The sequence below is a fragment of the Sceloporus occidentalis genome, unplaced genomic scaffold (genome assembly GCF_023333645.1).
Source record: "Sceloporus occidentalis isolate IW3139 unplaced genomic scaffold, rSceOcc1.0.p SCAF_104, whole genome shotgun sequence".
Taxonomy (NCBI): Eukaryota; Metazoa; Chordata; class Lepidosauria; order Squamata; family Phrynosomatidae; genus Sceloporus; species Sceloporus occidentalis.
This window is the reverse complement of record NW_028317084.1, coordinates 2,242,894-2,270,082: the sequence shown is the minus strand read 5'-3', so window position 1 is coordinate 2,270,082 and position 27,189 is coordinate 2,242,894. Positions and strand designations below refer to the sequence as shown.

At 38.3% G+C, this 27,189-nt stretch overlaps 1 protein-coding gene across 1 annotated transcript; it reads left to right on the top strand.

Moving 5' to 3' along the window:
* The first annotated feature begins 200 nt into the window (after nucleotides 1-200).
* LOC149283434 (calcium-activated chloride channel regulator 1-like) lies at nucleotides 201-20,008 on the top strand. Its single transcript, XM_089497529.1, has 14 exons — nucleotides 201-356; nucleotides 3,446-3,586; nucleotides 4,355-4,505; nucleotides 5,147-5,255; nucleotides 5,868-6,036; nucleotides 7,519-7,740; nucleotides 9,131-9,355; nucleotides 12,270-12,447; nucleotides 13,360-13,466; nucleotides 15,373-15,603; nucleotides 15,832-16,102; nucleotides 16,574-16,738; nucleotides 18,335-18,574; nucleotides 19,446-20,008. Exons 1-14 carry the CDS (start codon nucleotides 201-203, stop codon nucleotides 19,847-19,849), a joined length of 2,769 nt encoding a protein of 922 aa, XP_089353655.1. The 3' UTR covers nucleotides 19,850-20,008.
* Nucleotides 20,009-27,189: the final 7,181 nt, after the last annotated feature.

Genomic DNA, 27,189 nt, shown 5'->3' with positions numbered 1-27,189 from the left:
GCCATGCAGCAATACATGATCAAAGCACTGCCAAGAGATGGCCACCCAGATTCTGTTTTAAAACCTCCAAAGATTTTTATGACAAATCAAGCATAACATAACAGAGGTTTCTGTTTCTGTACTTATATAAACACTTGCACAAATAACTCTTCTCTTTCATTGTTTCTGTCAGCGAACTGGGGTAAATGGCAAAAGCAAAGATGTTGCTGAATCCATGGCATCTTGTAATGGTGTCCGTGCTCTTGCATGGGGTGAATGGGACCCTTGTAAAGCTCAACAATGGTGGGTTTGAAGACATTGTTATTGCAATTAACCCTGGATTATCTGAAGATATCAAAATCATAGACAACATCAAGGTAAGAATTTTACTTTTAAAAGTATGTTAATTTAGCAATTTAACCTTGCCAAATTATGATATGCTGTCAGAGGGTGGGACATTCTATCACCATAGGGATCTGTGCAGCCACTGCTAATGGAAATCCCCCCTGATCCCAAAGACTCATTCAAGAATACAAATGGACCTTAACAAGTTGTTGCAACATGGAGTTATCCTGTTCATTTTTCCATTCCATTCATCAGGACCTTTTTCAAGATATTGTACTCTGTTCCAGTGGATCTCAGACTCTGGATCTTGAGGTGTTTTGGACTTCCACTCCCCAATCGTTGGCTGTGGCTTCTGGGACTTAAAGCCCAAACACCTGGAGAACCAATGTTTAAGAACCATTCCACTTCCCACACAATTTTCTACTTTTTACTGCAAAGCCAGTCAGTAGAGTTGCATGGCCACTGAGCATGACTAGTCCTCAGTAGCTTTTAGGTTACTTAAGTACTTAAGGTTTTTGTCCAAATTGTTTTTGAGCTTTTGAGCCCAGTACGTTAAACTGAACCTCTTCTGCAGGGGTGTAGGGGAGGGAGGGAGACAAAAAGAGGACATTACTCCTACCATAAGAATTCTTCCCTCTCCCCAATGAAATTTTCCTTCAGTCCCCAATTTTCTAGCCTTGCATATGAATCACATTCTACCAAGTGAAAATTGTTCACATTGAGTCCTCTTCTATTCATTGTTTTGCATTCCCTTGGTCAGTTTGCATTTTCTTTGGATGCCTAAACTTTTTTTTCTAAATGCTCAACTGATGTTTTAGCTTACTGCAACACTAGAAGTTTCAGAGTGAAGGAAAATTTCAATGGGGAGGCAGAATTTTTATTTGGAGGTTAGGTCCCTCACCCCACCCGCCCCCACGGCTTTCCCCCAGCTACAGCCTTACTGTTTATGGCCACATAAGCAAAGCCACTCATAGGCTGAACACTGGAAATAGAGATGGGTGGTGTTTACATCAAAGAAACAACAAAACTCCTGAAGATCAGCATCCTGTTCTCTTGTTTTAACTGTGTCTTAAAATAAAATTTGTCAATTGTCTGTATGTATATATATATATATATACACACACACACACACACACACACACACACACACACGCCACTAATCAGAACATATTGGGCTATGTTGACAATACATTTCGGGTTAACCAAGTCAAACAGAAAGTGGTTGACTATTTTGGGGTATACATGAAGGAGAAATATACAAAAACACAGCCCCTTTCAAATGTCTAAAGTAATAATCAGTTCCTAGACTATATGTTTTTTATTGTGAATTATCCTTTAAACATGAACAGTGCACCCTTGTCTTATGCAGGGATCCGTTCTGGACTCCCCTCCCCCCGGGTAAAGGGGAAAATGTGTATGCTCAAGCCCCGTTAGAAGTAATGGGGCTCGTGCATGCGGTGCACCCCATTACTCCTTCTGGGGCACGAAAGGAGTTTTTCTGGCATGGCTTCCAGCATATGCTGGAAGCCATGTATGGGGCACCCACCTATAACGCGGGTGAGCTGTATTTGATTTCAATTGGATTAAAGTTCAACTAATCTATCCAACAACAATAGGCAAAATCCAATTCCAATTGTAAATAGACCTGCTGAATCAGTACAGCAATAGCAATAGCAATAGCAAGTATATTTCTACCACTTATCAGAGAACTAGCACTCCTTAAGCAGTTTACAATGTGTAAGCCAATTGCCTGCAACAAGGTGGGTAATCATTTTACTGACCTACAAAAGGATAGAAGGTGAGTGGATCTTGGAGTCCTCCTCTAGGATCAAACATACAATGTTGTGGCTGCAGTACTGGCATTTAACCACTGTGTCACCAGAACACCTAACACAAGTGATGAATTTACACAAGTGATGATTTACCAGATTCCCATTGAACAGAGGACCCTACTGTATTTGGCACTAACAACTGGATTTAGACCAGGATGAGAATCTTGCAGCCCTGCAGAATGATGTTGGGCTGGACTTTCCACTGTTCCTCACCACTGGCTCTGTTTGATAGGGCTGATCAGAGTTAGAGCCATAGAACATATGGACAGTGACACAATTACTGTCCCTGCTATATGTCATTGAATTTAAGAAATGGCAGATAAAAAATTAGCAACAAAAAGCACTGGTGAAATCAACAAAGTTGAAGAAAGGTCTTAACCTGCTGCTAGAAAAACATCAGAGTACATGCTGGGCATGATTTTCTGGACAAATGGGGTGTCACGACCAAGGGGGACTTTCCCCACCTCTAACCAGTAGCAAACAGAGAAAGACCTTGAAAAGACTTCCGAATGATAAATTTTAGCTTCATATCTAGTGATGGAGTAACACAATTGCTTTGATATACCATCTACCTTTCCTCACCACCACCACCACTTTGAAAAAAAGATGTACAAGCATCTCACTTCAAATTTTTCTGTTCCTCTAAAGTCTAGATAATGTACTAAATGCTACTGCTTATCTCAGCTGGACTAGATCCCTTGAATCAATTGGCTAAGAGTGAGTCAACACTAATGAAAAATTTATTAATTGAAAATAGCATAATTTGGTTGGAATGAATAATAGGATTTAGACTGACATGTGTGCATGTGCCCAACCGTTAACTTTGTACATAATGTCAATGTTCCTTTTTCAGGAGACAGAGTTAGTTGTGCATGCTAGCACTCAAGTTGCACAATATAGACTTGTTTCACATGAACAAATAATGTGACTGATCCCTGATGGGATACACTTGCATTTCAGTTTGCTGCTGGGTGTTATCAGACCCAGTAGCATAATAATAAAGCATAATAATAATAATAATAATAATAATAATAATAATAATAATACCTGCTAACAACCCAAAACATGACTGTATCCCATCGGGGATCAGTTGTATTATTTGTTAATGCAATGATCTCCTATGTTAACAGTATGATTGTCAGTGCTGTATATTTTTATATATTGCTTTCATTCCTGTACTTTACAGATAAACAAAATTGCAAGTTCTCTAAGCATGATATGCAAATCTGAGACTAACTGAACACATCTTTAAAACATATAATATGCTTTTTCTTTTCTTTTCCTGTTAGGATATGGTTAAAGAGGCTTCGCCTTATCTCTTCAGTGCTACAAAGCAAAGGTTTCATTTCAAGACTGTAAAAATTGTAATTCCTTTGAGTTGGACACAAAAACCAGAATATAAAAGAGTAACAAGAGAATCCTATGACAATGTGAGTGTAGAATATATTTTAAAATGTAAATGTGTTTCTTCTGTTTTGAAAAAAACCATGGGGATACAATCCCCCTGTATACACAGTGAAAGTAATTTCTTCTAAGTACAATGGGGCTGTCTTCTGATAAACTTGCACAAATTTGGGCCATACACAGTTTAATGTTCTTATTGATGTTATAGGAAAGTTCTTAAGACCAATTCATTTAGTAATAACAACATGCAACTTCCAGATACAGAGGTGATATACTTATGAATACCAGTTGGGGGGGGGGGGGGGCTGGGAGCAGTTGGAAATAGTTGTTGTGTTTACGTACTTTTTGGGGGTTTCCTGAAAATATCTTGGTAGCCACTGTCTGAAACCAGATACTCAGCTACTTGCATCCTTTGCCTGATCCTTTTTTGTTCTGTCACTGTGACTATACATACATACTCACACATTCACTGACAGGTAAGCTGCAATCTTCCATATACTCAACTGAACACAATTTGGTGCATATCTAAATTAATCTGTATAATATTATGGTACAAGTCATATGGATTACACATTTGCCAAAATGAAGGATTGGATTCCAGCTTCTTTAGAATATTTCTACATGAGATAAAACTTTCTAATAATATGCATATTGCAAGACAAATATCTGTGCATTCCTGCACAGAACAAAATTCTAGGTTTTTGTTGTAGTTAAATTGCCATATAACATCAACATGAAATGTTATTTGTCATTTTTCTTAGGTAATCTTTCAACCAGTTTCAATTTTATTTTAGGCTGATGTCATTGTGGCCAATCCTTTCCTGAAATATGGTGATGAACCCTACACCTTGCAATATGGAGGGTGTGGAGAACCGGGACGGTACATCCACTTCACCCCTAATTTCCTGACAAATACCAGTTTGCTCCGTGTTTATGGATCTAGAGGTAGTACTTCATAATTCAAATCAAATAGCTATTTTATTACTGTCTTAAAAGAGTTAAGCTTGCCATGCATGGGGTTAAAGTATATTTTTCCAATCAGTGTATTGTCATTTCTGTAGCATTCCTTCATATTAAAACATTTAACACGTCTAAAGACAAGGAAAGCTAATTTAACATTCAGTTAGCTTTTCAGAACAGAGGTCTAGGAATCACCATTCCAAAACATTGGGCAATCCTTTTATTCTATGTTTGTTATTTCTAATGTTGACCTTAGTCTCCCTTGAGAGAAATCTCGTAATAACTTAATTGTTGTTATTGTGTGCCTTCAAGTCATTTCGGACTTATAGAGACTCTAAGGTAAATCTATCATATATTGGGGAGGGAGCAAGATTTGTTCAGAGAGGTTTTGCCTTTGTCTGAGAGAGTGTGACTTGCCCAGGGTCACCAAGCAGGAGTTCGTGGCTGAACCCTGGTCTCCAGAATTATAATCCAATGCTCAAACCATTACTCTGTGCTGGCTCTCAATAACTTAAAAACTTAATGAAATTAAATTAAATGAATAATAAATAATAACTATTTTAATTTTAAAAATGTATTGTAAATCTCATGTGTCACAGCTAGGATCATTTCTGTGCTTTCTACAGGCAGAGTATTTGTCCACGAATGGGCTCATCTCAGATGGGGTGTTTTTGATGAATATAACAATGATGCACCTTTCTATACCACTGGAAAATACAAGGCTGAAGCAACAAGGTATGAATGAATTAGTGTGTCTTCAACCAAGATGAGTGTTTTAAAAGATATGCTTGACTTGGGCTTGTTGATTTAGATGTGGGGTGAGTGATTTTTCAGAAGATTTACCATTATATAGAGATGTCTGGTTATTCCCCCCCCCCCCTTAAAATAATCAAATGATTGAATCAGTCCACAGCCACTGGATATTCAGTGTAACATAAACATGAAGTCTCATTTTAATTCTTTTTCAGTCAAAAATTTGCAACCAGTAAAGATAAAAGTAGTATCACAAAGAGTCATTCCTGCCTCAAGGATCTCTGATCACAGCTCTAATAAATGCATTAGGATATCATTGTCTTCAACAATTTGATTTATACTAAAACAGGCATCTCTATCACTACTTTTTGCCAGAGATTATCCACAACTTCTGCATAAAATCTTCACAACTGAATAATCCCACCTGCCAAGAGTTCTGTCATCTAGCATTTTTAGTGTTTTGGGAGTAAAAGGTTTGTCTAGCAAGGATTATCTAACCTGCCAGTTGAAAATGGATCCCATTTTAATAGAAGTGCTATGAGAGAGTGTTATCATTTTTTGACTAGCCAACTATTTATTTCTAACATTGTTCAGATGCTCATCTGATATCACTGGTCAATATTTATTCCGAACTAAGACAGGAGATATCAAAAAATGTGAAATACAACAAGACACTCATCTCTATAAGTCGGAATGTATGTTTATTCCAGACAAAAAGCAAACTGCTCCAGCATCTATAATGTACAACCAAGATCTCTCTTCAGTAAGTACTGCTAAAACATCAAAGAAGAGGCTATATGATTTATTTTATGCAATGTCCATCTTTAAAAATATTATCAATTTAAATTTTGCCAAATTTTAGAAGAATGAAGCAGTGTCCTGCAGCTAACACAATGTCTGCATACACACTGCAGGAATAATCCAGTCTGACACTACTTTAACTGCCATGTGACTCAATGCTATGGAATTCTGGAGTTTGTAGTTTGTTGTGGCACCAGAGCTTTCTGATAGAGAAGGCCAAATGTCTCACAAAATTACAGTTGCCAAAATGTCTTCAGTATTAGTTTATGTCTGTTATCTCTCATTTCTCTTATGTTTCCTTCTTTTCCAGACTTTCATCTTCTCTTTTCTTCCCGCTATTTAATTTTCATCCTACTTTAATTTGAACATCATTTCTATTCTCTGAAGCTGATACAGGTTAAATATCCCATATCCAAAATTGTTCACATGAGTCGCTGAGATAGTGACATCTTTGCTTTCTGATGATTCAGTGTACACAAACTTTGTTTCATGCACAAAATTTCTAAAAATTTTATGTGTTTCATTATTAAATGCTCCTGTTCAAAGTTTCAGATACTCTGTTCCATTTTCTCTTCCTACTTCTCTGTTTTGTCCTCCTCCTCCTCCATCTGTCAGCATGATCAACTTCATTGGAATGGATATTGCTATTTTGGTTACACACTGTATTTAATGAAAACTGGATCACAAAATGGGAAACTGTTCTTTGCAGACTTTCAGATTAGTAGATAAGTTAGAACAAACGCTTGAGAGACATTTGCTATTATATTTGACAGATGGCACTCACCATTTTTAAGAGACTGAAGATGAAGTATCACAAGAATAACATTTGACAGAGTTTCTCTGATCTTCTTGTAGCAAAAAATTCCCTATTTGCATCAAATTCCAAAAAGGTAGATAGTTTGTAGAGGCTTGGGACCTTGGAGGCCTACACCTACCCCTCAAATGTCATCACTTACAGTTTTGCAAATAGAGGCCCATGGGCCAAAACAGGTCAGAATGATGGCCCATCAGTTACCTACAAGACTTGATCAACAATTTGGGGCTGGGGAAGAAATGGGTGTGCTCGGGGTATACAAGGGGTAGAGGGGGTCAAGCAGTTATACTCAGGCCCCAAGGAGTCAAATCTTGACCAGTTCTGTTTTATAATAATTTGTTTTATTTATATACCGCTATTCCAAAGATCATAGCGGTGAACAGCAAGTAAGCTAATTAGCAAGTAAGCTAATTTGCCCCCAACAGTCTGGGTACTCATTTTAGCGACCTTGGAAGGATGCAAGCCTGAGTCGAGCTTGGGCCCTTTTGCTGGTCTTGAACTCGCAACCTTGTGGTTTCGAGTGAATGGCTGCAGTACAGGCATTTAACCACTGCGCCATAAAGTAGGGATGGCTGTAGGGATTGCCAGAGAAGGTCTAGGCCTAACCTGTTCTTCTTATCTTTTATCTAGGTTACTCAGTTCTGTGACAAGAGTAACCATAATGTTAAAGCACCAAACATGCAGAACAAAATGTGCAACTTTAAAAGCACATGGGAAATAATTATGGACTCTGCTGACTTTGCCAGTTCTTCTTCAAGAGGTGCTCCTTCCCCTGACCCCATTATCTCCTTGCTGCAAATGCAGGAAAGAGTTGTGTGTCTAGTATTAGATGTTTCTGGAAGTATGGATGGGGTAAGTCTTTCTTCCACTTTTGCATAAAGTGTGTTATATTAGTTCAACCAAAGACATTAATGAGACCTAGGCCTGTTACAGACTGCCAAAATAAAGCTGCTTGGGGTCTCTTTGGAGGTATGCTATTTAAATGATGCATGCATCCTAAGAATCCAGAAGCTGCACCAAAGCTGCACTCCAGTGCTTAGGAATGGAGTGTGGCTGTGGTGCGACCTCCGGACTCTTAGGACCTATGCATCATTTAAATAGCATACCTCCAAAGAGACCCGAAGCAGCTTTATTTTGGCAGTCTGTAACAGGCCCTAGATTATTATGATCAGATCTAGCCTTCCAAAGAAAAGCCATAGTTAATGTAACTGCTGGAAGGTGTTCAGCATTGCCCAGCAGTGGCCTATCATATCATTAACTCCTTTTGTCTGAGGGTGGAAAATTCATCCATGGTCCACCCTCCAACTCCTTTTAACACTCTTCAGCAACACAGCAACATGGCTATTCTCCACTTTTCCAATGTAGTGCCATCAGAGCCACATGCAGTGTTAAGGAAATTTCCATAATAAGCAGAAAGGGTCAGGAAAAGTTGAAAAATGGTTAAGAATTGGAGGTATTTTGATGACTCTGTAATTTGAATAACTTACAAAACGTATTCCCTAATATACATGGGAATCATCCAACTGAAAAGCAAAACATTTTCAAAACTAACTAACTAACTAATTCTAGGCATGCCTTTCCCAACACGTATCTTCTTGATATTTTTGGATGACAAGTCCCATGATGCCTAGCCAACATGTTAAATGGTCAAGAATAATAGGGGATATAGCTAAATATATCTTGCGTGCACCAGACTAGGTATTTTTTCTTGAAGATAATATATAGCAATTTATAAAGCAAAAGAAACATATACAGTGAGCCCACGCCATACGTGGGCTTCCCTTCCATGGCTTTCAGCATATGCTGAAGCTGCGGCACAATGTAATGAATGGCAAGCATGCCTGTGGCATGCGTGGCGCATGGTGCTGCATGCACGTGCACCATTATTTTCAATGGGACATGAGCATACGTAATTTCTCCCTTACATGGGGGGATGCAGAATGAATCCCCACGTAAGGGAAGGGAAGACTGTATTACAGAATTAATATTACTCAGGTCCACTATCTATGGAATAAACTCAGTTCCAAGGAACTGTGTTGTTGTGTACTTCCCATAAGACAGACAAAATTATTTAGGACAGACATATATTTTATGGATGCATCTATACTTTATTAATGGAAAAATATCAACCCTCCCCCTCCCGAAATTAAAATCCTTTTTAGTAATTCTCATTTCATTTTTGTCTTTCCTGGAATGCATTAACAATTCTGCTTCTCTCTCCCACCCCTGTCTTCAAATGCAGCATAATCGTATTGTTCGGATGAAACAAGCTGCAGAAACATTCCTCATACAGATCATTGAAAATGGTTCCTGGGTTGGAATTGTCACATTCAATAATGCAGCAACCATTAAGACCAGTTTAAAACAGATTGTCAGTGACAGTGTGCGCAAAACTCTTAGTACCTATCTCCCCGTTGCAGCAAATGGAGGAACTAACATATGTGCTGGAGTGGAAAGAGGATTTCAGGTGGGAGGAAAAAATCCAATTATTTTGATTTCTCATGTTTCTGCTTAGTTTATTTCTTCAGTTTTGTTGAGATCTTGGAAAATTGGTTTATAAACGTACCTGCCGTAACAAATTCCTTTATCCAGGTTGGCCCTGCAGTTCCAACCCTTGGGATCTTGCCTCTCACCCTGCCCTTGTTCCCCTCTTAAAATCTCTTCCTGGATTGAGTACTTGGACCTCAGGGTGACACCTTAAATATGGACCTGTGGCTGTGCTGCTGTGTCTGGTTCATATTGGCATGAGTGGCTTGATTCCTATTCAGGCTTAATAGAAGGCCAGAGATAGATTTTTTTAAAAAGCAACAAACAGATTTATTAAATACTGTGTAAGAATATAATAAACCACTATATTCTGTTCTTTAGGGTCCCGGTATCATATGCAGTTCTCTTTCTTTTTCTTCAAACTCAAAACTCTGTTAACATCTGCACTGCAGAATTAATGCAGTTTGACACCGCTTTAACTGTCATGGCTCGCTGCTAAGGAATTCTGAAATCTGTAGTTTTTAAAAGATATTTAGCCCTCTTTGTCAGAGAACTCTGGAAGCTTATCGCACCCATTTCCCCCCATTATGGGCACTGGAAGGGACTGCTCAGAACCGCGCGAGTCTGAAGAAAAACGTATTTTACCACACCTCAAAATGTCCTCAAAATGGCCCCATTCCGTCACCCAGTGCCAAGCCGTTCCCATTCAGAACTGAAGTGCATCCTTTGCTTCGGTCAGAAGACTTCTGACCGAAGCAAAGGACGTGCCTCGGTCCTGAATGGGAACAGCTTGGCACCGGGCGATGGAATGGGGTCATTTTGAGAACACTTTGAGGTGTGGTAAAATGCATTTTTCCTCAGACATGCGTGGCCCCGAGTGGCTCCTTCCCCTGCCCATAATGGGGGAAAATGGGTGTGATAAGCTTCTCAGTTAGCTCAATGCTGTGTTGGTGCCTGGTTCAAACCCTGTCTCAAACTCAGTCCCTACCTATCTGAAACCCTGTCTGAATCTCCTCAGATGCATTCTGTTCCCCTCCAGTTCCCTAAGCCTTGAAGCCAAATCTGCCTAGCACTTCCTTCATACCTGTTTTTGTTGTTGTGTGCCTCCAAGACATTTTTGACTCATGGTGACCCTAAGGTGAACCTATTATGGAGTTTTCCTGGAAAGTTTCTTCACAAGGGGTTTGCCATTGTCATCACCTGAGGCTGAGAGAGTGTGATTTGCCCAAGGTCACCCAGGGGGTTGTTACACTCAAGAGGGGAATCAAACACTGATCTCCAGTGTCGTAGTCCAAGGTTCAAACCAATACACCACACTAGCTCTCCTACTTCATACCTACATACCTTCATTGGTTTGTAGGGAGCATTCATTGAAAGGAATATGACACCCAACCAGAGTTTCCAGGGGTTCCTAATTTTAAGAGATGTCCCTTATTCCAGAACTGCAAAGCTTGACACTGATAGGACTGGCAGGTGCTCCCTATTATAAGGGATGTCCCCTATTTGAGAACTGGAATGCTTTTCCTTTTATATAGAGGGAGCAAGATGTAAAAACATATTAATAATTCTATAGTTTGGGGTATAGACGCTTCATAAAGACAGAAATGTATTGTTGTTTTTATGTGCCTTCAAGTTGTTTCCAACCAGCAACACTATCATGGGGTTCTCTTGCCAAGATTTGTTCAGAGGGGAGGTTGATGTTGCCTTCCTTTGTGGCTGAGAGTGTGTGACCTGCCGAAGATCATCTTTTGGGTGGCCATGGCCAAGCAGGAATTCATACCCTAATCTCTCAGAGTCCTAATACAATATTCAAACCATTACACTGCACTGGCACAGAAATGTGTGCACCATGTAATTAATGAAGGTGGACGGTATGTTAATTTTATAGAGAAATACATAGCTAAATTAATTGAAATCATTTCTTTCATTTGGTATTTAGGTAGAACACAAACTTGTTTTAGAAGTTACTTCCTGGTTGTCAACACTATACAGTCAGTCTTTTGTACCCACGGATTCTTTATCCAGAGATTCAAGCATCCATGGATAGAAATCCCCCCCCCCCAAAAAAAAGTATAAATTCCAAATAGCAAACTTTGAATTTTGCCATTTGATTTTGGTATCCATGCAGGGTCCTGGAACCTAACCCCAGTGGATACCAAGGGTTCACTGTGTGTCATGAATTTTGATTGTCCCTTATTACCATTGTGAAAACCTCTTTCTATTTCTGTTAAAAGTCAGTAGCCAAAAGGGTGAAGCCAATGAATGAGAAAAATATATAGTAATAGAAAGATGTTTTAGGTTTAAATGTGTTGCTTCTGACACTCTTGTGTAATGGGTCAGTGAAAGAGTATTAAAGACAAAGAAAAACTAAGGGACATCTTATCTTATCTATGCTAGTCTTGGTGTCTTAGGTATCATCCAGCCTTTGATTCTCTAACTCCAAACATGAGAAGCAGTACATAGTGTTAGTTCCTTAATAAATTGCTATAAACACTAGTGACAATATATGCTGCTTCAGTTGGATATTGCATCCATCTCACCTAACTTGGCTTCTGGGACATTTTGGAAATTATTTCACAAATATTTCCTGCCACAACAAAACATGCCACTCTTGTACAGTTCTGCACATTACTATCGGCCCTCTGTTTTTGCAGGGGATCCGTCCCATACCCCCTGCGAAAATGAAGACTCGCCAATATTCAAGCCCCATGGGCTTGAAAGGGGCACGTGCGCACGGGGTGCACCCGACTGATAATAACAGAGGTCATCCCTCCATGACTATTCAAAACTGCGGACCTCAAGAATGGAGGTTGACTGTACAAGCTTCTCGCTGTTGTACCTACATATTTTATTTAACATTGTTGCTAAAATTGTAAATATTCTTTTTAATCTAGGTATTCTTAAAAAAATATGCAAGTACAGAAGGCTGTGAAATTGTGCTCTTAACAGATGGAGAAGATTCAGGAGTAAGCTCTTGTTTTGCTAAAGTTCGAAGCAGTGGATCTGTAATCCACACAATTGCTTTGGGGCCAAGTGCTGCAAAAGAACTAGAAATGTTGTCAGACATGACAGGTAAGGCAATAAGTGGAAGAAGCAGTTTTACTCATCTGCACGACATACTTGCAGCCAGTCACTCCCAATAAGATGTTGCTGCAGGTCCCAGCTTTGCTAAGCTATTTCTAGCTACACAATTTCCCTGCTAGTTGTTCAACCCATAAAATCAGTCCTAGCAACCATGATAATTAACTGGATAGTCTGTCTCATATAGATGCCGGGGACAAAAAACACCAACACCAGCAAAATGAAATGCCATTGACCACATACACTGCTTGTAAACTTTCAAGAGGTGTTTTATTTGAAAATGAATTTTGGACCAGCAGTTGATTTTCTTCTTTTCAATGAGATTTATGCTTTGTATAAAACATACCCTTGTAACAAACAATGGCACTTCTCTTTCCTTTAAGAAGAGTGATCGCTTCTTAAAAAGCCTTCCCTGGACCCCTTAGACTTTAACAATTATAGACTAGGATGAAATCTTCATTTTTCTGTATGCCTCTATGGTCATCTTAGTGGGTGATATTCACCTGAACATTGCCAGGGGAAGTGTGTCCCTGCTGGTTATTTTGAACCCCTCAGCAGTGTTCAATACCATCAACATCCCTGCTCTGCACACCCCTGCCATCCTCCCAACCCTCAGTTTTTTTAAACAACAACAACAACAACAACAATACTTTATTGTGAAATAAAGCCCTACACTGCTTAGAAGCATGTGGGAGGGTCCAAAATTGAGAAAACCCCACCTTTATAACCCTTAAGCTTGTTTTGAGTCAAAACATTTTTGAGGTAAAAAACTGAGGGGACATTTGGGAAACTCAGGGCTGTACTTTCCCCTTCTTTGTCCTACAACAAGGCACACTAGAAATATATGTCAGATTTGCTTCCAACTGGAAGATTATTCTAATTCTTCTGTCAATCATGTTTCAGGAGGTTTGAAATTTTCTGCCACTGACAGTGTGGATTCCAACAGCCTCATAGATGCTTTCAGTGGGATTTCATCAGGAAGTGGAAGCATCAGTCTACAATCTCTTCAGGTCTGGTGTGCAAAGATTTGGGGTTGGTGATGTTGGTGATGGTTGTAGCTTAATGCCCAGCTTGGAAAAGTTAATTTTCTGAATGACAACTAGAATTTTTCAGCCAGCCTGAGGGGAGATTCAGGGATCCGTAGTCTGAAATGCTAACTTTGGGAATGTCTGACATTAAGCAACACTTTGCCTAATATGGATAGGCCCTTAACAAAATTTTAAAAGCATACACAGGGAAATCAATTCTACAATCTACGTTTTGCTGCTGGTGTACAAGGATAAAGTCATAAGAAATTCACAGGAGGAGAGAGAGGAAGAACAAAGGTATATTGTTTAGGTAGAGCTGAAATAACATTGCAAAAATTGCAGAATTTGCAGGCCCAAGTTCAGTTTTATGTATAACTGGACTATACACTTTTCTCTTTTCCCTAGCAAAAAGCAAATTCAGGAAAGGTATGTATCAGGAAAATGGCACAGTGGAAAAAGATTAATACAAATTTCTTCAGTGCCATGATCCCAGTCTTGTCTGGACCTCAATGGTTGGCATTTGCCAAAATTAAGAGACAGACGACCTGGTCAAGGATCAAAGCTGTCTTGTTCAGTAGTACTGTAAAGCTGATCCAGTATAACTTTAAATTTCTGACTGCACACTTACTTTTCTTTGTTTGTAGAATAATAGTTGGGCCTTCCAGTTTCAGCCTCTAATCACTGATTGCATTTGGTCAGAGATTGTTCCACTTTTTCATATCATTATCATGCACCATGCTAAACAAACATCTTAATGTATAACCTGAAAACATCATTGAAATATGCTATGGTGCTGCATTCTTCAAATCTGGAGTATGTAACTGTTCAATAGATCAAGTATGTTCAGTTTTGAAATATTTTAGGGTACTGATGTAACTGCAACAGGGCAACTAAGTCCAAGATCATAAAGATACAAGACAAACCTTCTCATGGCCATATCAGCATTCTGTCTGAACATCTGGTATGTTTTTGTCCCTCAGTACACTACAGTACCCTTCGTACACTACAATGAGGGTACCTTTTAAAGCAGGAATGGGTGAAGTGCTGCTCATGTATCTTTAAAGAAAATTCTATTTCTGATCTAAAACAGGGGCTGAAATCGCATTTAAATGGTAAATTGTACCCCTCTGAGACACCTGGGGCACGATTTGTTATTTGGACTGAGAAAATAATAATCTGGGTGGTTCACCCTGCCAACATTTACTTGAGAAAGGGAAAAGGTAGAGCCCATACAGTGGCATCACAAGGGAGTTGTGTGTGGTGTGTGTGTGTGTGTGTGTGTGTGTGTGTGTGTGTGTGTGCTGACTGAACCGTGTGACACCAGTGGGTGGCACCACTGCTTCTGAAACATTTGTTTTTCGGCAGAAATATGCTGTGTCATCTGCCTGTGTCCCTTAAAAGGCTGATGAGTGGCATGAGTCTCAGTGGAAGAAGAAAGGAGAGATCCCAGGTTTTTTTAAATTCAATTTTAAAATAAAAATAACATTCAACTACACAAAACTATGTATATGTAAATGCATAGGGTCCGTGCATATGATATTGTCATTTAAAGGTCTAATTTTAATTTTGCTAGTTGTTTATGTCACAACTATTATAGTGGCAATCAGTGATATGCAGGAATTACAATTAATGAGTAACATTAGTACAAAAACCATGAGTAAAGATTCTGTATGGTGTGGAATGGGAGGAGGTCAATGGTCGGTGACAGCATGAGTTACCACACTGGGTGATACCAACCATAGTGACTCCACTGCCCTCATACTCTACCAAAATTGTTCAAAGGCAATATACTACTGTTTCCATTCTCTTCAAAACATGAAATAAACTGTTTAATATATTATGTTCACCGATATGCTTCATCAAACACTTTTTGCTTTTTTCCTAACAGCTTGAAAGTAAAGGACAAAACATCAGTCCGAAACATTGGATGTATGGCACTGTTTCCATTGATAGGACTGTGGGAAATGACACTTTCTTTGTTGTTACATGGACTAGGAGTATATCTCCACCAAGAATTTATCTGACAGATCCGAAAGGCAAAAATTACACTAAAACGGATTTTGCAGTTGATAACACCAACCTTCGAACAGCTCGACTCAAGATTCCTGGAACCGCAGAGGTAAAAACTGAGCTTTCTCTACAGTCCTATATATTTAACCCTGCAGACAATAAGAATGTGCCTGATTCTTTAAAAAAAACAGGCAACTGGCTGTCTTGTGGAGAAAAAGAAAATGCAGCTATGCCTGAAGGGAGGGGAGGAATATTGGTGCTTGGTTTTTCTGCACCTAAAAGGAGAAAAGAATCATTTCTCTTTACAAACACTAAATCTACCATTTTATATTTGAAGGCAGGAGATTGGATTTATTCAATCCAGAATACTGATTCAGCAGATCAAGTCATTTCAATAACGGTCACCACCCGAGCAGCATCTGCCACTGTGCCTCCAGTAACTGTGAAGTCCTATATGAACAGAGATGCCAACAACTATCCTAATCCAGTCATTGTTTATGCAGAGGTCACCCAAGGATTTTCACCTATTATTGGTGGAAAAGTCATTGCCAGAGTTGAGTCAGCATCTGGAATACCTGTGGAGCTAGAGCTTCTTGACAATGGCTCTGGTAAGTTTATGTTAAAGTATTTGGTGGTATTTAGAATTCGCCTGTCTTTTGTTTATAATTTATCCTTTATAAGATTTCTTTCACAAGAGTGAGAAGTTGGAGGGAATGAGCCACCATGCTGAATGCTGAACCCTAGACACGAATAGTTGTTGGGCTTTACAATTTGGAGACAGTAGAAGCTTGAGGCTTATCAAGCACATGGCAAGCAAATCATACAACATGCTAGTGGTCTTCATTTTGTTCGGCAAGTCACACATCTTACAGACCTGATTAATTCTGTGAAAATTAACACTATCACAGTTATACACATTAGTCTGCTGATGAATCTACTTGACCAAAATGAGAATCTGGTATTCATTTGCATCCACGAAAACAGCGTCAGATATTGCTGTAAATGTCTCTAGTGTGTGTTCTAACAGTAAGACATATGATGCAGATGTTAATTTCTAATATGTATGTATATTAACTCAGGTGCTGATATTCTCAAGCATGATGGAATCTATTCAAGGTATTTCACAGCCTTCAAAGAAAATGGAAGATACAACATCAAAGTGAGTGTTCAAGGGAAAGACAAGACTGTCCGGCGGACCCGCAGAAATAGTCATGTTCTCTATATACCAGGTTATGTAGATGATGGTAAGGATTTATGAAATAACATTATGTTTTTTTTTTTAAATGCAAAAAATAAAGAGTAAAGAATAGGCCTATTAATTGCCAAATTGTGAAGTACAGATCTTCAGGAAAACATTTTTCCCCCTCCTCTGGTAGGGAAATCTTTATGAAAGTCTACACTTCACAAGGAAACTGAGTACATGTTGGGACAGGGACTCTGCCAATGTTGGTTGTGGTGCACAAAAAAAGAGGCTGCTGGCCTCTTCCCAGTCTTCCTTCCCCATGGCAAGAATAGATGGCATTTAGCTGAAGAAGACCCAGAAAATTTGAATATGAATGAGCCCACCACTCTTATGGCAAGCTCTGAGCCTCTGGTTTAATGCATTTTGTTAAATTTGATTCTACATACAAATCTGCAGGTTGAACATAGCCAGTGGGTCCCATCCCAAAAGATGTCTTGAAATCTTCCAGAGCAACAGAGGGCCTTATCTATTATTATTATTATTATTATTATTATTATTATTATTATTATTACTACTACTATTAGAACGTAACTATCCAAACACAGAAATAAATCTATTACATTCTTCTATCTCAACATGACATGATTTATTCTTATCTTCCCTTTCTTTTGGAATCAAATTCCCCTCTTCTCCCTTCCTTATTTCTTACAGGTTTGAGTCTATCCACTTTAGTTTAACGGTAACTCATGATCCTTCTATTTATTTACATACTACATTGCTATTCAACCTCTCACTATTGCTATTTTATTTCTTGCTTACATCTTCTCATATAATTGTAAGTTCTTCTATTTCATCCATTATTGTATGAATGTAACATACCTTTATTCCCATGTGGCATGTGCGCGCACACACACACACACACACACATCATATCTCATTTATGGGTTCCTATAATTTTATCCATTTACTATCTCCATTTATCGCCATTATTCATCTCCATTTGTTCATTCTGTTTCAGTCTTGTTGTTTACTTTCCTTATTATAAACCTCATTCTTCATTCTCATTAATTTTTTAAGCTATAAATTATTGCCCACTAGTTTTGCCCATTTTTATTTCCAATAGTTTCTCATATCTTCCTAGCCCTCTTCATATTTCTTTATTGATTTTTCCTTGATTAAAGCGTTGACTTATCCATTTCCATCTTATCATATATTTTATTAGCCATTCTTTGATTGAGGGTGTGGCCTTATCTGGCTCTAATCTTGTGTACTTCAGACAATAGCATGGGTATGCATGACTCTCCAGCCAGTGACAGTCCAAATATTATTTGGCTCCAGTTTGTATCATCTCTAATTATCGTAGTCATGAGGACCAGATCAAATGGGACCTAGACCTTCTTCTGAAGGCTGAAGGAAGGTCCAACTAAAAGAATATTGCCATAAGCAATTCTAGAAGTAGGAAACTTGATGAGCATATTTGCAAAATTGTTATTAAGAATGGATATTTTAGAGTGAGAAAAATGGCAGCTTCGGCAAAAGAGGACATCTGAGAAGCAGAAGCAATCAAAGATGATGCATATATGGACTGGGAAAATAATGAGAAAATTTGGACATTTTTGGTCACATACTCTGACTTTCAAACAACCTTCTCTCCTAGGTGAAATAATAATGAATCCACCAAAGCCTGAACCTAGTGAGGATGAAATCCAAGAACATGTGGAAATTTTCAGCAGGGTTGCATCAGGAGGTTCTTTTCAAATAACAGGCGTTCCAGCTGGCAATGCCCCAGATGTCTTTCCTCCCTGTAAAATCACTGACCTTGAGGTCATATTCAATGGAAAGGATGATTTCTTTTTGTCATGGACAGCTCCTGGGAATGATTATGATGTAGGAAAAGGTGAGTGAAATTCTGCTTTGAAGAAAGGTTCTTGTATAAGGACAGATATATATTGTCTTTTCTGCATAAAGAAGGAGGGTGGGAAGAATACGGTAGCATTCTCTCCTTTTAACAGTCTACAATTGTATTTCATTACTGCTATGAAAAGATACAAAATCCACAAAGCAGTGTTACCTTTATTGGGACAACTTCAGATGATAAAATACAACATGCAAGCTTTTGAAGCATCACTGGTTTCTTCATCAGGCAAAGATTCTAAATATCATGCAGGAGAAGAAAGGTGACAGAATCACAAGCCTATATTTTGTCTCAGATGTTACCTTTTGTTAGTTAAGGTGGTATTCAGGGGTTTCAATGCAGGCAGAGGCCACTCCTCTACTTGGCTATGTGAGGATTAGGGAAAAAAGACAGGTAATAAAATTTAAATTCCATTAATAACAGAAACGTATTATGACCAACCCAGTTACCCTTCAATATTCTATGGAAAGAGTGTTTCATCCCTCGAGGTGTTATTGCTTGTCTTTTCTTGAGTTGTACATCTTCTGGGAGTGTTGGGCATGTTTCATTTGCACCATAAACTGTGCCTAGGAGAAGGCTGGGAATTGATATAACCAGGGAATAATGTGCTCTCTAATACTGACCCTAATCAATTGTCTGTATTTTGTGACCACTTTTCAGAGGAAACACTATATAGTGTGACTTACAGTAATTCAAAGTGAACGTAACACATTAATGTGGCCAGGTCAGACATCTTCAGGAACAGGTGCAACTGGTTGCAATGATATCTTGAGCTGGCCCTGTTATCACTCTTACTTTTGAAACATGAAAAAATATCTATGGGCTAATGTGTTCTCTGCTCTTTATTTTGCAGCTAAAAGTTATGAAATAAAAATGAGTGCCAATCCTTTGGAACTCATACACAGTACTTTTCATAGTGCCACCTCCCTGAACACATCTGGTCTGATACCTGAAGTTGCTGGAGTCAAACAATCTTTTCAGTATAAGGCAGAAAACTTCACAAAAGAAAATGAAACCTCCATCTACTTTGCCATGCGTGCCATCGATGACAGCAACAATGTTGGGGAAACATCTAACATAGCAGCTGTGCCTCTTTCTCAGTTGCTTGAAACTCCCTCTTATGCATACAATATTTTTACCATTATCATGATAGCAATATGTTCTTTGACTATTATCTGTTTTATTGTAGGTGCAACAGTTTGTGTTTTAAAAAAACAAAAAAAGGGAAATTCTAGAAGTCCTGAAACTGGACTGTAGCATTAATATATTAATGTTTAAGAAATAAGAATCTTAAAGTATACAGTGGAGAAAGTGGGTTTGATTTAGACTAACTTCAATGTTGGTCATGACTAACTTGTCTTATTGATTTCAGCAGGATCCAACTTCAACTAAGGACTTTATTGCACCAACTCCGGTGCCTGACATACAGTACCTCTTCTGAATTGATCTCAAATTCAGACGTTACATTGATTTTATCACATGGATATTTTCCTCAAAATGGTTTCCTGTTGCTTCCAGTGTTAAATTTGGACCCTGTAAGTCACTTCAGCAGCCATTTTTTCCAAATCGGAAGCTTCGGAATTAGAAAAAATGACCACCGAAATGACTTACGAAGCGTGAATTCAACACTGGAGGCAACAGGAAGCCATTTTGCAGAAAATGTCCATGTGATAAAATCAGCACAACTTCTGAATTTGAACCCAATTCAGAAGAGGTAAATTGGGCATCGGAGGTGGTGTGATAAAGTCATAAATTAAGCTGTATCTGCACTGCAGAAATAATCCAGTTTGATACAACTTCAGTCTGGAATTCTGAGATTTTTACTTTTGTGAGACATTTATCCTTCTCTGTCAGAGAACTCTAGTGCCACAACAAACTACAATTTCCAAGATTTCATAGCACTGAGCCAGGGCAGTTAAAGTGGTGTCAAACCAGATTATTTCTGCAGTGCTGATACAGCCTAAGTCTCGATCCAGCCCATTGATTATATTGCATAATCTTTGAGTGCATGAACCAGTAGATCATTTATCTCCATATATAATGTGGCTCTTGTGGTTTTCAAAGACTCTAGTATAATTATTTAGAATGTAATTTTATTTGGTCGATCATAGAAATATGTTAGCTTTTCTGCAGAATAAGTAAGAAACACAACTGCTAATGGCAGCATCCTCTACCTCTGTTATCCAAAGCACTATCAAGCTGTTGCTATGAAGAGCTGACCAGTCTTTCCCAGACTATGGCCTGTTACAGACTGCCAAAATAAAGCTGCTTCGGGTCTCTTTGGGGATATGCTATTTAAATGATACATGGGTCCTAAGAGTCCGGAGGTCGCGCTAAAGCCACACTCCATTCCTAAGTGCAGGTTTGGTGCAGCTTCCGGATTCTTAGGATGCATGCATCATTTAAACAGCATACCTCCAGAGAGACCCGAAGCAGCTTTATTTTGGCAGTCTGTAACAGGCCTATGTAACTGCAAAGGAGATTGTTATGTTGGGGGTATACATCCCTGGCATGGCAGCTAATTGCAGCAATCCAGGGCGGTCCTGAAGTATGAATTAATATGTTTATTCTGCACAGTGGGAAAGAATTCCATTGCAGATGTGCACTCTAAACGAAAAAAAGGAAAGAATGTTTGAAAATATTCAAATAATAGATGAAAATGGGATTCCTCTGTGTTGTGAAATCTTAGCAGCAGAATCCTGAACAGATAGAGGGGAATTTTCAGTTTGTTTATTCTGTGCCAAAAAAGGTGTGTGGGGTGGGTTGCACAGAAAGTGGCATATTTTGCACAGAAAAAGTTTCCCATGCAAAAAACATGATTTTATGCACAGAAAATTTCTCCATGGAAAGTCATGTTTTCTGCATCAAAGAGGGCATTTTCTTTGCCAAAAAACAAAAAAAAAAACAAAAAAAAAAACAGATGATTTTTTTTAAAGAGAATAAATCCTGAAATGCAAGTATTCCTTGAAACTGCAGTTTTCAAAAGTATTTCTCCTCATTCTAAACTAATGTAAAAAGGATTCTTGAGCATAAAAGAATGGAAATCCAGTAAGTGGATCCCTTGAAACTGGCTGCCTAGATTCAAATGTAGATGTGATGGTTGTTCTTTATTCTGCAGCTAAAAAATAAGAAATAAAATACATGAAAACCCCTCTTCTGTGAACACTGTTGGTTTGATATTTTAAGTTCTTAGGATAAAAATTCTTTTAGTGTGAACCATTACGTTTCACAAAAGAAAATGACTGTATTATGTTCTTTGACATTCATTTGATGACCGTAACAATGTTGAAGAAACTCTGATATACAAGGGATGCTCTGCTAAATTCAGCTAATGTACATACTACTCCCTCTGGTGGGAAAACCACCTTACTACTGTCCCTAATTTTTTTTTTAATGCCAGTGCAGCTCTTTGGAGTAACTGTTAAAAATTATGTGGCTTAATTTTTGTTTGCTCAGCCAGACAAATATGGTACACTCCCTTCTCTTCCACTTCCCTATAACACCACTTCCCTTTCTCCTGTGTTCCTGTGCCATTGCATTGCAGGTAATACAGTTGCCCCTCCACATCCAAGGATTTTTTTATCCACGGATTCAACCATCCATGGTTTGAAAATATTGAGGGAAAATATAAAAATCCAAAAAGCAAATCTTGATTTTGCCATTTTATATAAGGGACACCATTCCACTATACCACTGCATTTAATGGGACATGAGCATCCACAGATTTTGGTATTCACAAGGTGTCCTGGAATGAAAACCCAGCAGACAACAAGGGTGCACAGTACATAGGTGCGTTACAGACCACCCAAAAGCGGGCGGTCTGGTGCCGGCTCCATTAGCTGCGCCAAGAAGCCCCAGCGGCCAGACCGCGAGGCTTCCCAGCACAGCTAAAAAGGAGCGCCAAAAAGGTGCGCACTTGCGGCGTCACTTTCGCTGTGCCACGTCTGGACGCTGTGCGTCCAAGACATAAACATGGCAGTGCCCATGTGGACGGGCGCTGCCATTTAGTACGTGCTCCGCGCATCCTAGGGAGAGGAGTGGTTAGGAAGGTGAGAACCTTCCTAATCCTAGGACGCTCCTTCCTAATCCTAGGACGCACGGAGCGCGTACTAAATGGTGGTGTGTAACCCGCCATAGTGTGTAATCTGAAACTGAGCAAGGGAATACAATGCTTTGAGCATTGGAATGAGAGTCTGGAGACCAGGGTTTGAATCTCCACTCATGAAAATTCACTGGGTGACCTTGGACTAGTCACATTCTTTCAGTATCAGAGGAAGGCAAAGGCACACACACCCCCAAAACAAATCTTGCCAAGAAAGTCCAGTGAAAAGATTACCTTAGTGTCTCCATACATTGGAAATGGCTTGAAGGCACACAACAATAACACACATTTGGTAAATTCTTATTTCTCATATTTTGGAAGGGCAGGGAATGCTTAGCAATGTTGTTCTGCCCCAAAAGTCAGAGAGAATGGCGCTGAGGATGGAATCCTGTCAGACAACTAGCAATTCTGCTTTTTCCAGGCTCACACAAGTGGTAAAACAGATAAATCTTTCAGCTCTGAGTAGTGTGTTTCCCCAGTGCCTTGGTTTCTTCATGGTCATTGTGCCCATACATTTCCCCCCTATTGCTGCCACTACTTCTGCCAGTATTGTGCATCAACAAGATTTTGGCCAGAATCTCTTCATGTACTACAGGTCATACTATGTTTTTATATAGTCAGAAGTTTTAGGAACTCCTTGCCTAGCCCAATAACAGCCTGATCCTTTTCAAGAAGCTGACCTTTGTTGCTGAAGACGTTCCTATAAAATCAACCCTGTTCTGTCCTTCCAGAATGAGTACTTGTATGGTTTAGCGACATCCTAAAGAGGAAAGAATTAGCAATGGAAAGATTTCTGCAAAATAAGAGCTGGCAGACTGAGGAGTGTTTCCATGAAGGCTGGTGCCTGGCTTCTTTCATCTTGCTTGCAGGCTTTTAAACTCCAGGACTGGCATTTTTGGAAGTGAATTGTACTGTGTGTGTTTTTTCCTTTTTTTTTCTTTTTTCTTTTATACATACAATACAATATAATATTGGAAGGGCTGTCTTTTCAAAATACAGTGATGATCTGTTCTGGAAAAAATGGTATTCATCTATTCCTTTTAAATCATTACTCTATCTTTTTCTTCCTCGGCCAAAATGCTGCAGAGATATACTGTTCTCATATTATAAGCACCATTTGGGCTAAGGAATGAAGTTAGATTAGCCTTGGTGCTAAGAAAATCACATAGCAATGCCCTGCATTTCTTCTTAATCCAGCCCAGATTTACCATGTAAACTCAGATGGCTCCTTCCTGGCACTAACTTCCATTACCACAACACAGTTCACATTGGTTCCCAGATATTAAGACTATCTAAAAGAAATATTGAAGAATGCAACAAAAAGTTAGAAATAATGTTCATTTGCACATGACTAATCTCTGACATAAGCATTGCTCACATGTAGGACATTCTTAGTGTTTTGGGATAACATGCTATATACACAAATGTATGCATTTAATATATTGTGCACTGGATGGAAAGCTCTAATTATGGTGAGCTCATATGGCATGAATATATGGCAAAACAGATGAAACTGCATTTGCCTTTTTGTTTTTGTTTTTTAAAGCATATGGATATCTTTCAGCAGTAGCTATGCTTATGCATGCACTGCACTCCTAGCCAAGGGATCATTAATCTTACCATATTAAAGTTCTCATTGATTATATTGTAACACCAGGATATTAAACCTGTTGTGTCAAGGTCCTCTCTTTAAAAGGAACAGCCAGTATTATCAGCTACTTAACAGATCTGACAGTGAGGACAGTTCAAGAATGGAACACACTCCCGCAAAATGTAGTAGAGGCTGGATAGCCATCTGTTGGGTGTGTTTTGACTGAGAGTTCCTGCATGGCAGGGGGTTGGACTGGATGGCTCTTGTGATCTCTTCCAACTCTATGATTCTATGATTCCTTTAAGAAGGCTATTAAGAGAGATCTCTTCCTGCAGGCCTTTCCAGACTAGAACATCTTTGCTGATCTGCCTCCCCCCATACTTTTTCTTCCATTATCCTCCATCTTTATCTTTATTTTATCTGGACCCCACTAGAAACTCTTATTTCATTTTAATTGTTATTGTATATTAAAGTTTTTTATGTCTTTTCTTGGTTTAATCTCTTTTTAGTGTTAATTATGTTTTCATGACTGGGGGGAGGGATGGGGATCTTGAAATTTTTAACGTATTTCTCTTTTAATTGTATTTTATTTTACTGTTGCAATCTGCTTGAATTCCTCGAGATTAAGCAGACTATAAATTATTATTATTATTATTATTATTATTATTACTATTATTACTATTCTCAATGATCCCCCTAAAAAAACCTTGATGGAAGCATCGTTTATTTATGCTGCAGTCACTGGCAGAATGGACCTCTTCCTCCCTATGCATCTGATGCACTGTAAAGTAGGTTGGCAAGGGAGTTACAATCATGTAAAAAGTGTCACAATCACGTCTATGGACCATATACACATGCCTGCTGTCCTGCCATAATTGTGTTAGTTTAATAACTAGCATATTCTTTTTCCATACTGTTTTTGCATCAATCTTTACCACATGTTCTCCATATTAGTGCTTTAGCATTGCTTTGGTGATCCATGTGATCTGCTTTCTGTTCCAAATCTCTAAATTACAATTGTTTTGATTTTCTTCTAATCCAATCTGTATTTACTTCCTGTTCTTGCTATGTGCAAATTATGAGACGTTTATATTCTTCCTGCACTGAATTCATACAATTGTTAAAATTCATTTTAGTAATGTTAGCATTTATTTGAACAATTTATTTAATGTGCACAATTTCCCCTGTTAAATAAAAACATGTTTCTGCATAGTTTAGCCAGTTTTTAGTTGTTTGCATTTTAAACTATGTACATTGTATTGTCCTCATCTTATTTCTCAGAAACACTCTGTAAGCCTTGCAGACATGGAAGTACTTGAGCGGAGGTGTACCTTTTTCTTTCGAGTCTTAGGAGATGCAAAAATGCTACTTCTGTTAAGATCGTTCCAGCCTATGATTTTTTTCCCCATCCTTAATTTTACCAAATATAACATTGTTGTTGTCTGCCTTCAAGTCATTTCTGACTTATGATCATCCTAAGGCAACCCTATCACTGGGTTTCCTTGGCAAGATTTGTTCTTATTTTATTAAATTTTTAATTTAGAATTAATAAAGAAAAATAAAAGTTACATGCTTAATTACAACTAAAATATTCCTTGAGTACAAACAAATTATATATGTAAGCCTACTACAAACAAAAACCTGTTAACATGTATGGAAATTAAAAAAGAAAAGAGAAAGAAAGAGAAAAAGGGAGAAGGACAAAAGAGTGGAAAAGGAGAATAAGAAGATAAAAAGAAAAGAATGTATGAAAGATAGAAAAAGAAGAAGAAAGAAAGAGAGAGAAAAAAAGAACTTCCTTATTTCAACAGAGTCCTAGGATATCTTCATGCTTACTAACTAATGTCCAGGTCATTCAAGTGATTACTGTATATACTCGACTATAAGTCAACCTCATGTATAAGTCGAAGGCAGGTTTTGAGGCCAAAATTATGGATTTTGCTATGACCTGTCGAGGGTAAAATTTAAGGGCATATATTAAAGGATCTAAAAGAAGCAAAACAATGTCAAAGAACCAGCAGGCATAACTCTTTGCATTTAGTCTTAAGACTGGATGGATGAGAGAGTAAAGGAGGTTGGGAGCTTCACATATTATACTCTTGCTTTTCATCACGAGATGGTTCCTTCTTTTAAATAAGAATTAAGATACAATGCTTACATTGACCCCTGGATAAGTTGACTCAGGTTTTTGGGGTCAATTTTTTTACCTAAATTTCTAGACTTATACATGAGTATATACAGTAAATTATGATAATAATAATCATAGATCCCAACTTAAGTCAAAAATTCCAGTAAACTTTTCTATACATTATTAACTTAGTCATCTAGTACATAATTATTCAGTCAATCTTTAAAGCCCCAACTCATAATTTCACTATATTCTTTCCTAATATATGTTATCATCTGTTCCCAACTTTGTATGAATATGTCTATTTTGTTAGCTTTAACAAGACATGTCAGTTTATCCAGTTAGGCAATTCTAATACTTTTACCAACCAGTCTTGCAGTGTTGGCAAGGAGGGATTTTTTCCACATTTTGGTATATTCTAATCTGGCAGCTATTATCATATAAAATAAAAATCTTTCTTTTGATTTATTTATATCCTCTTTTATCACAGTCAATACGTATAGTTCTGGGGTCATTTTTAATTTTATATTCAATATTTTCTCGATTCCTATATGTATAAATATAAATAGCTGGTAGAGAAATTCCATTCAGTTACATAAATCAGTTTCACATTTTTTTCTATTCAGACATATCTTGCACATAGATAATCAGAAAGGCTAAACAGTTCTTGACAGTTTAAATGTGTTTTAAAATGTTTGCAGTGTGCTTTTCCCTCAATTGCAAAACATTACAATGAATGCTCTGATTAACCTATGGAAAACCTATGGAGATTTGCT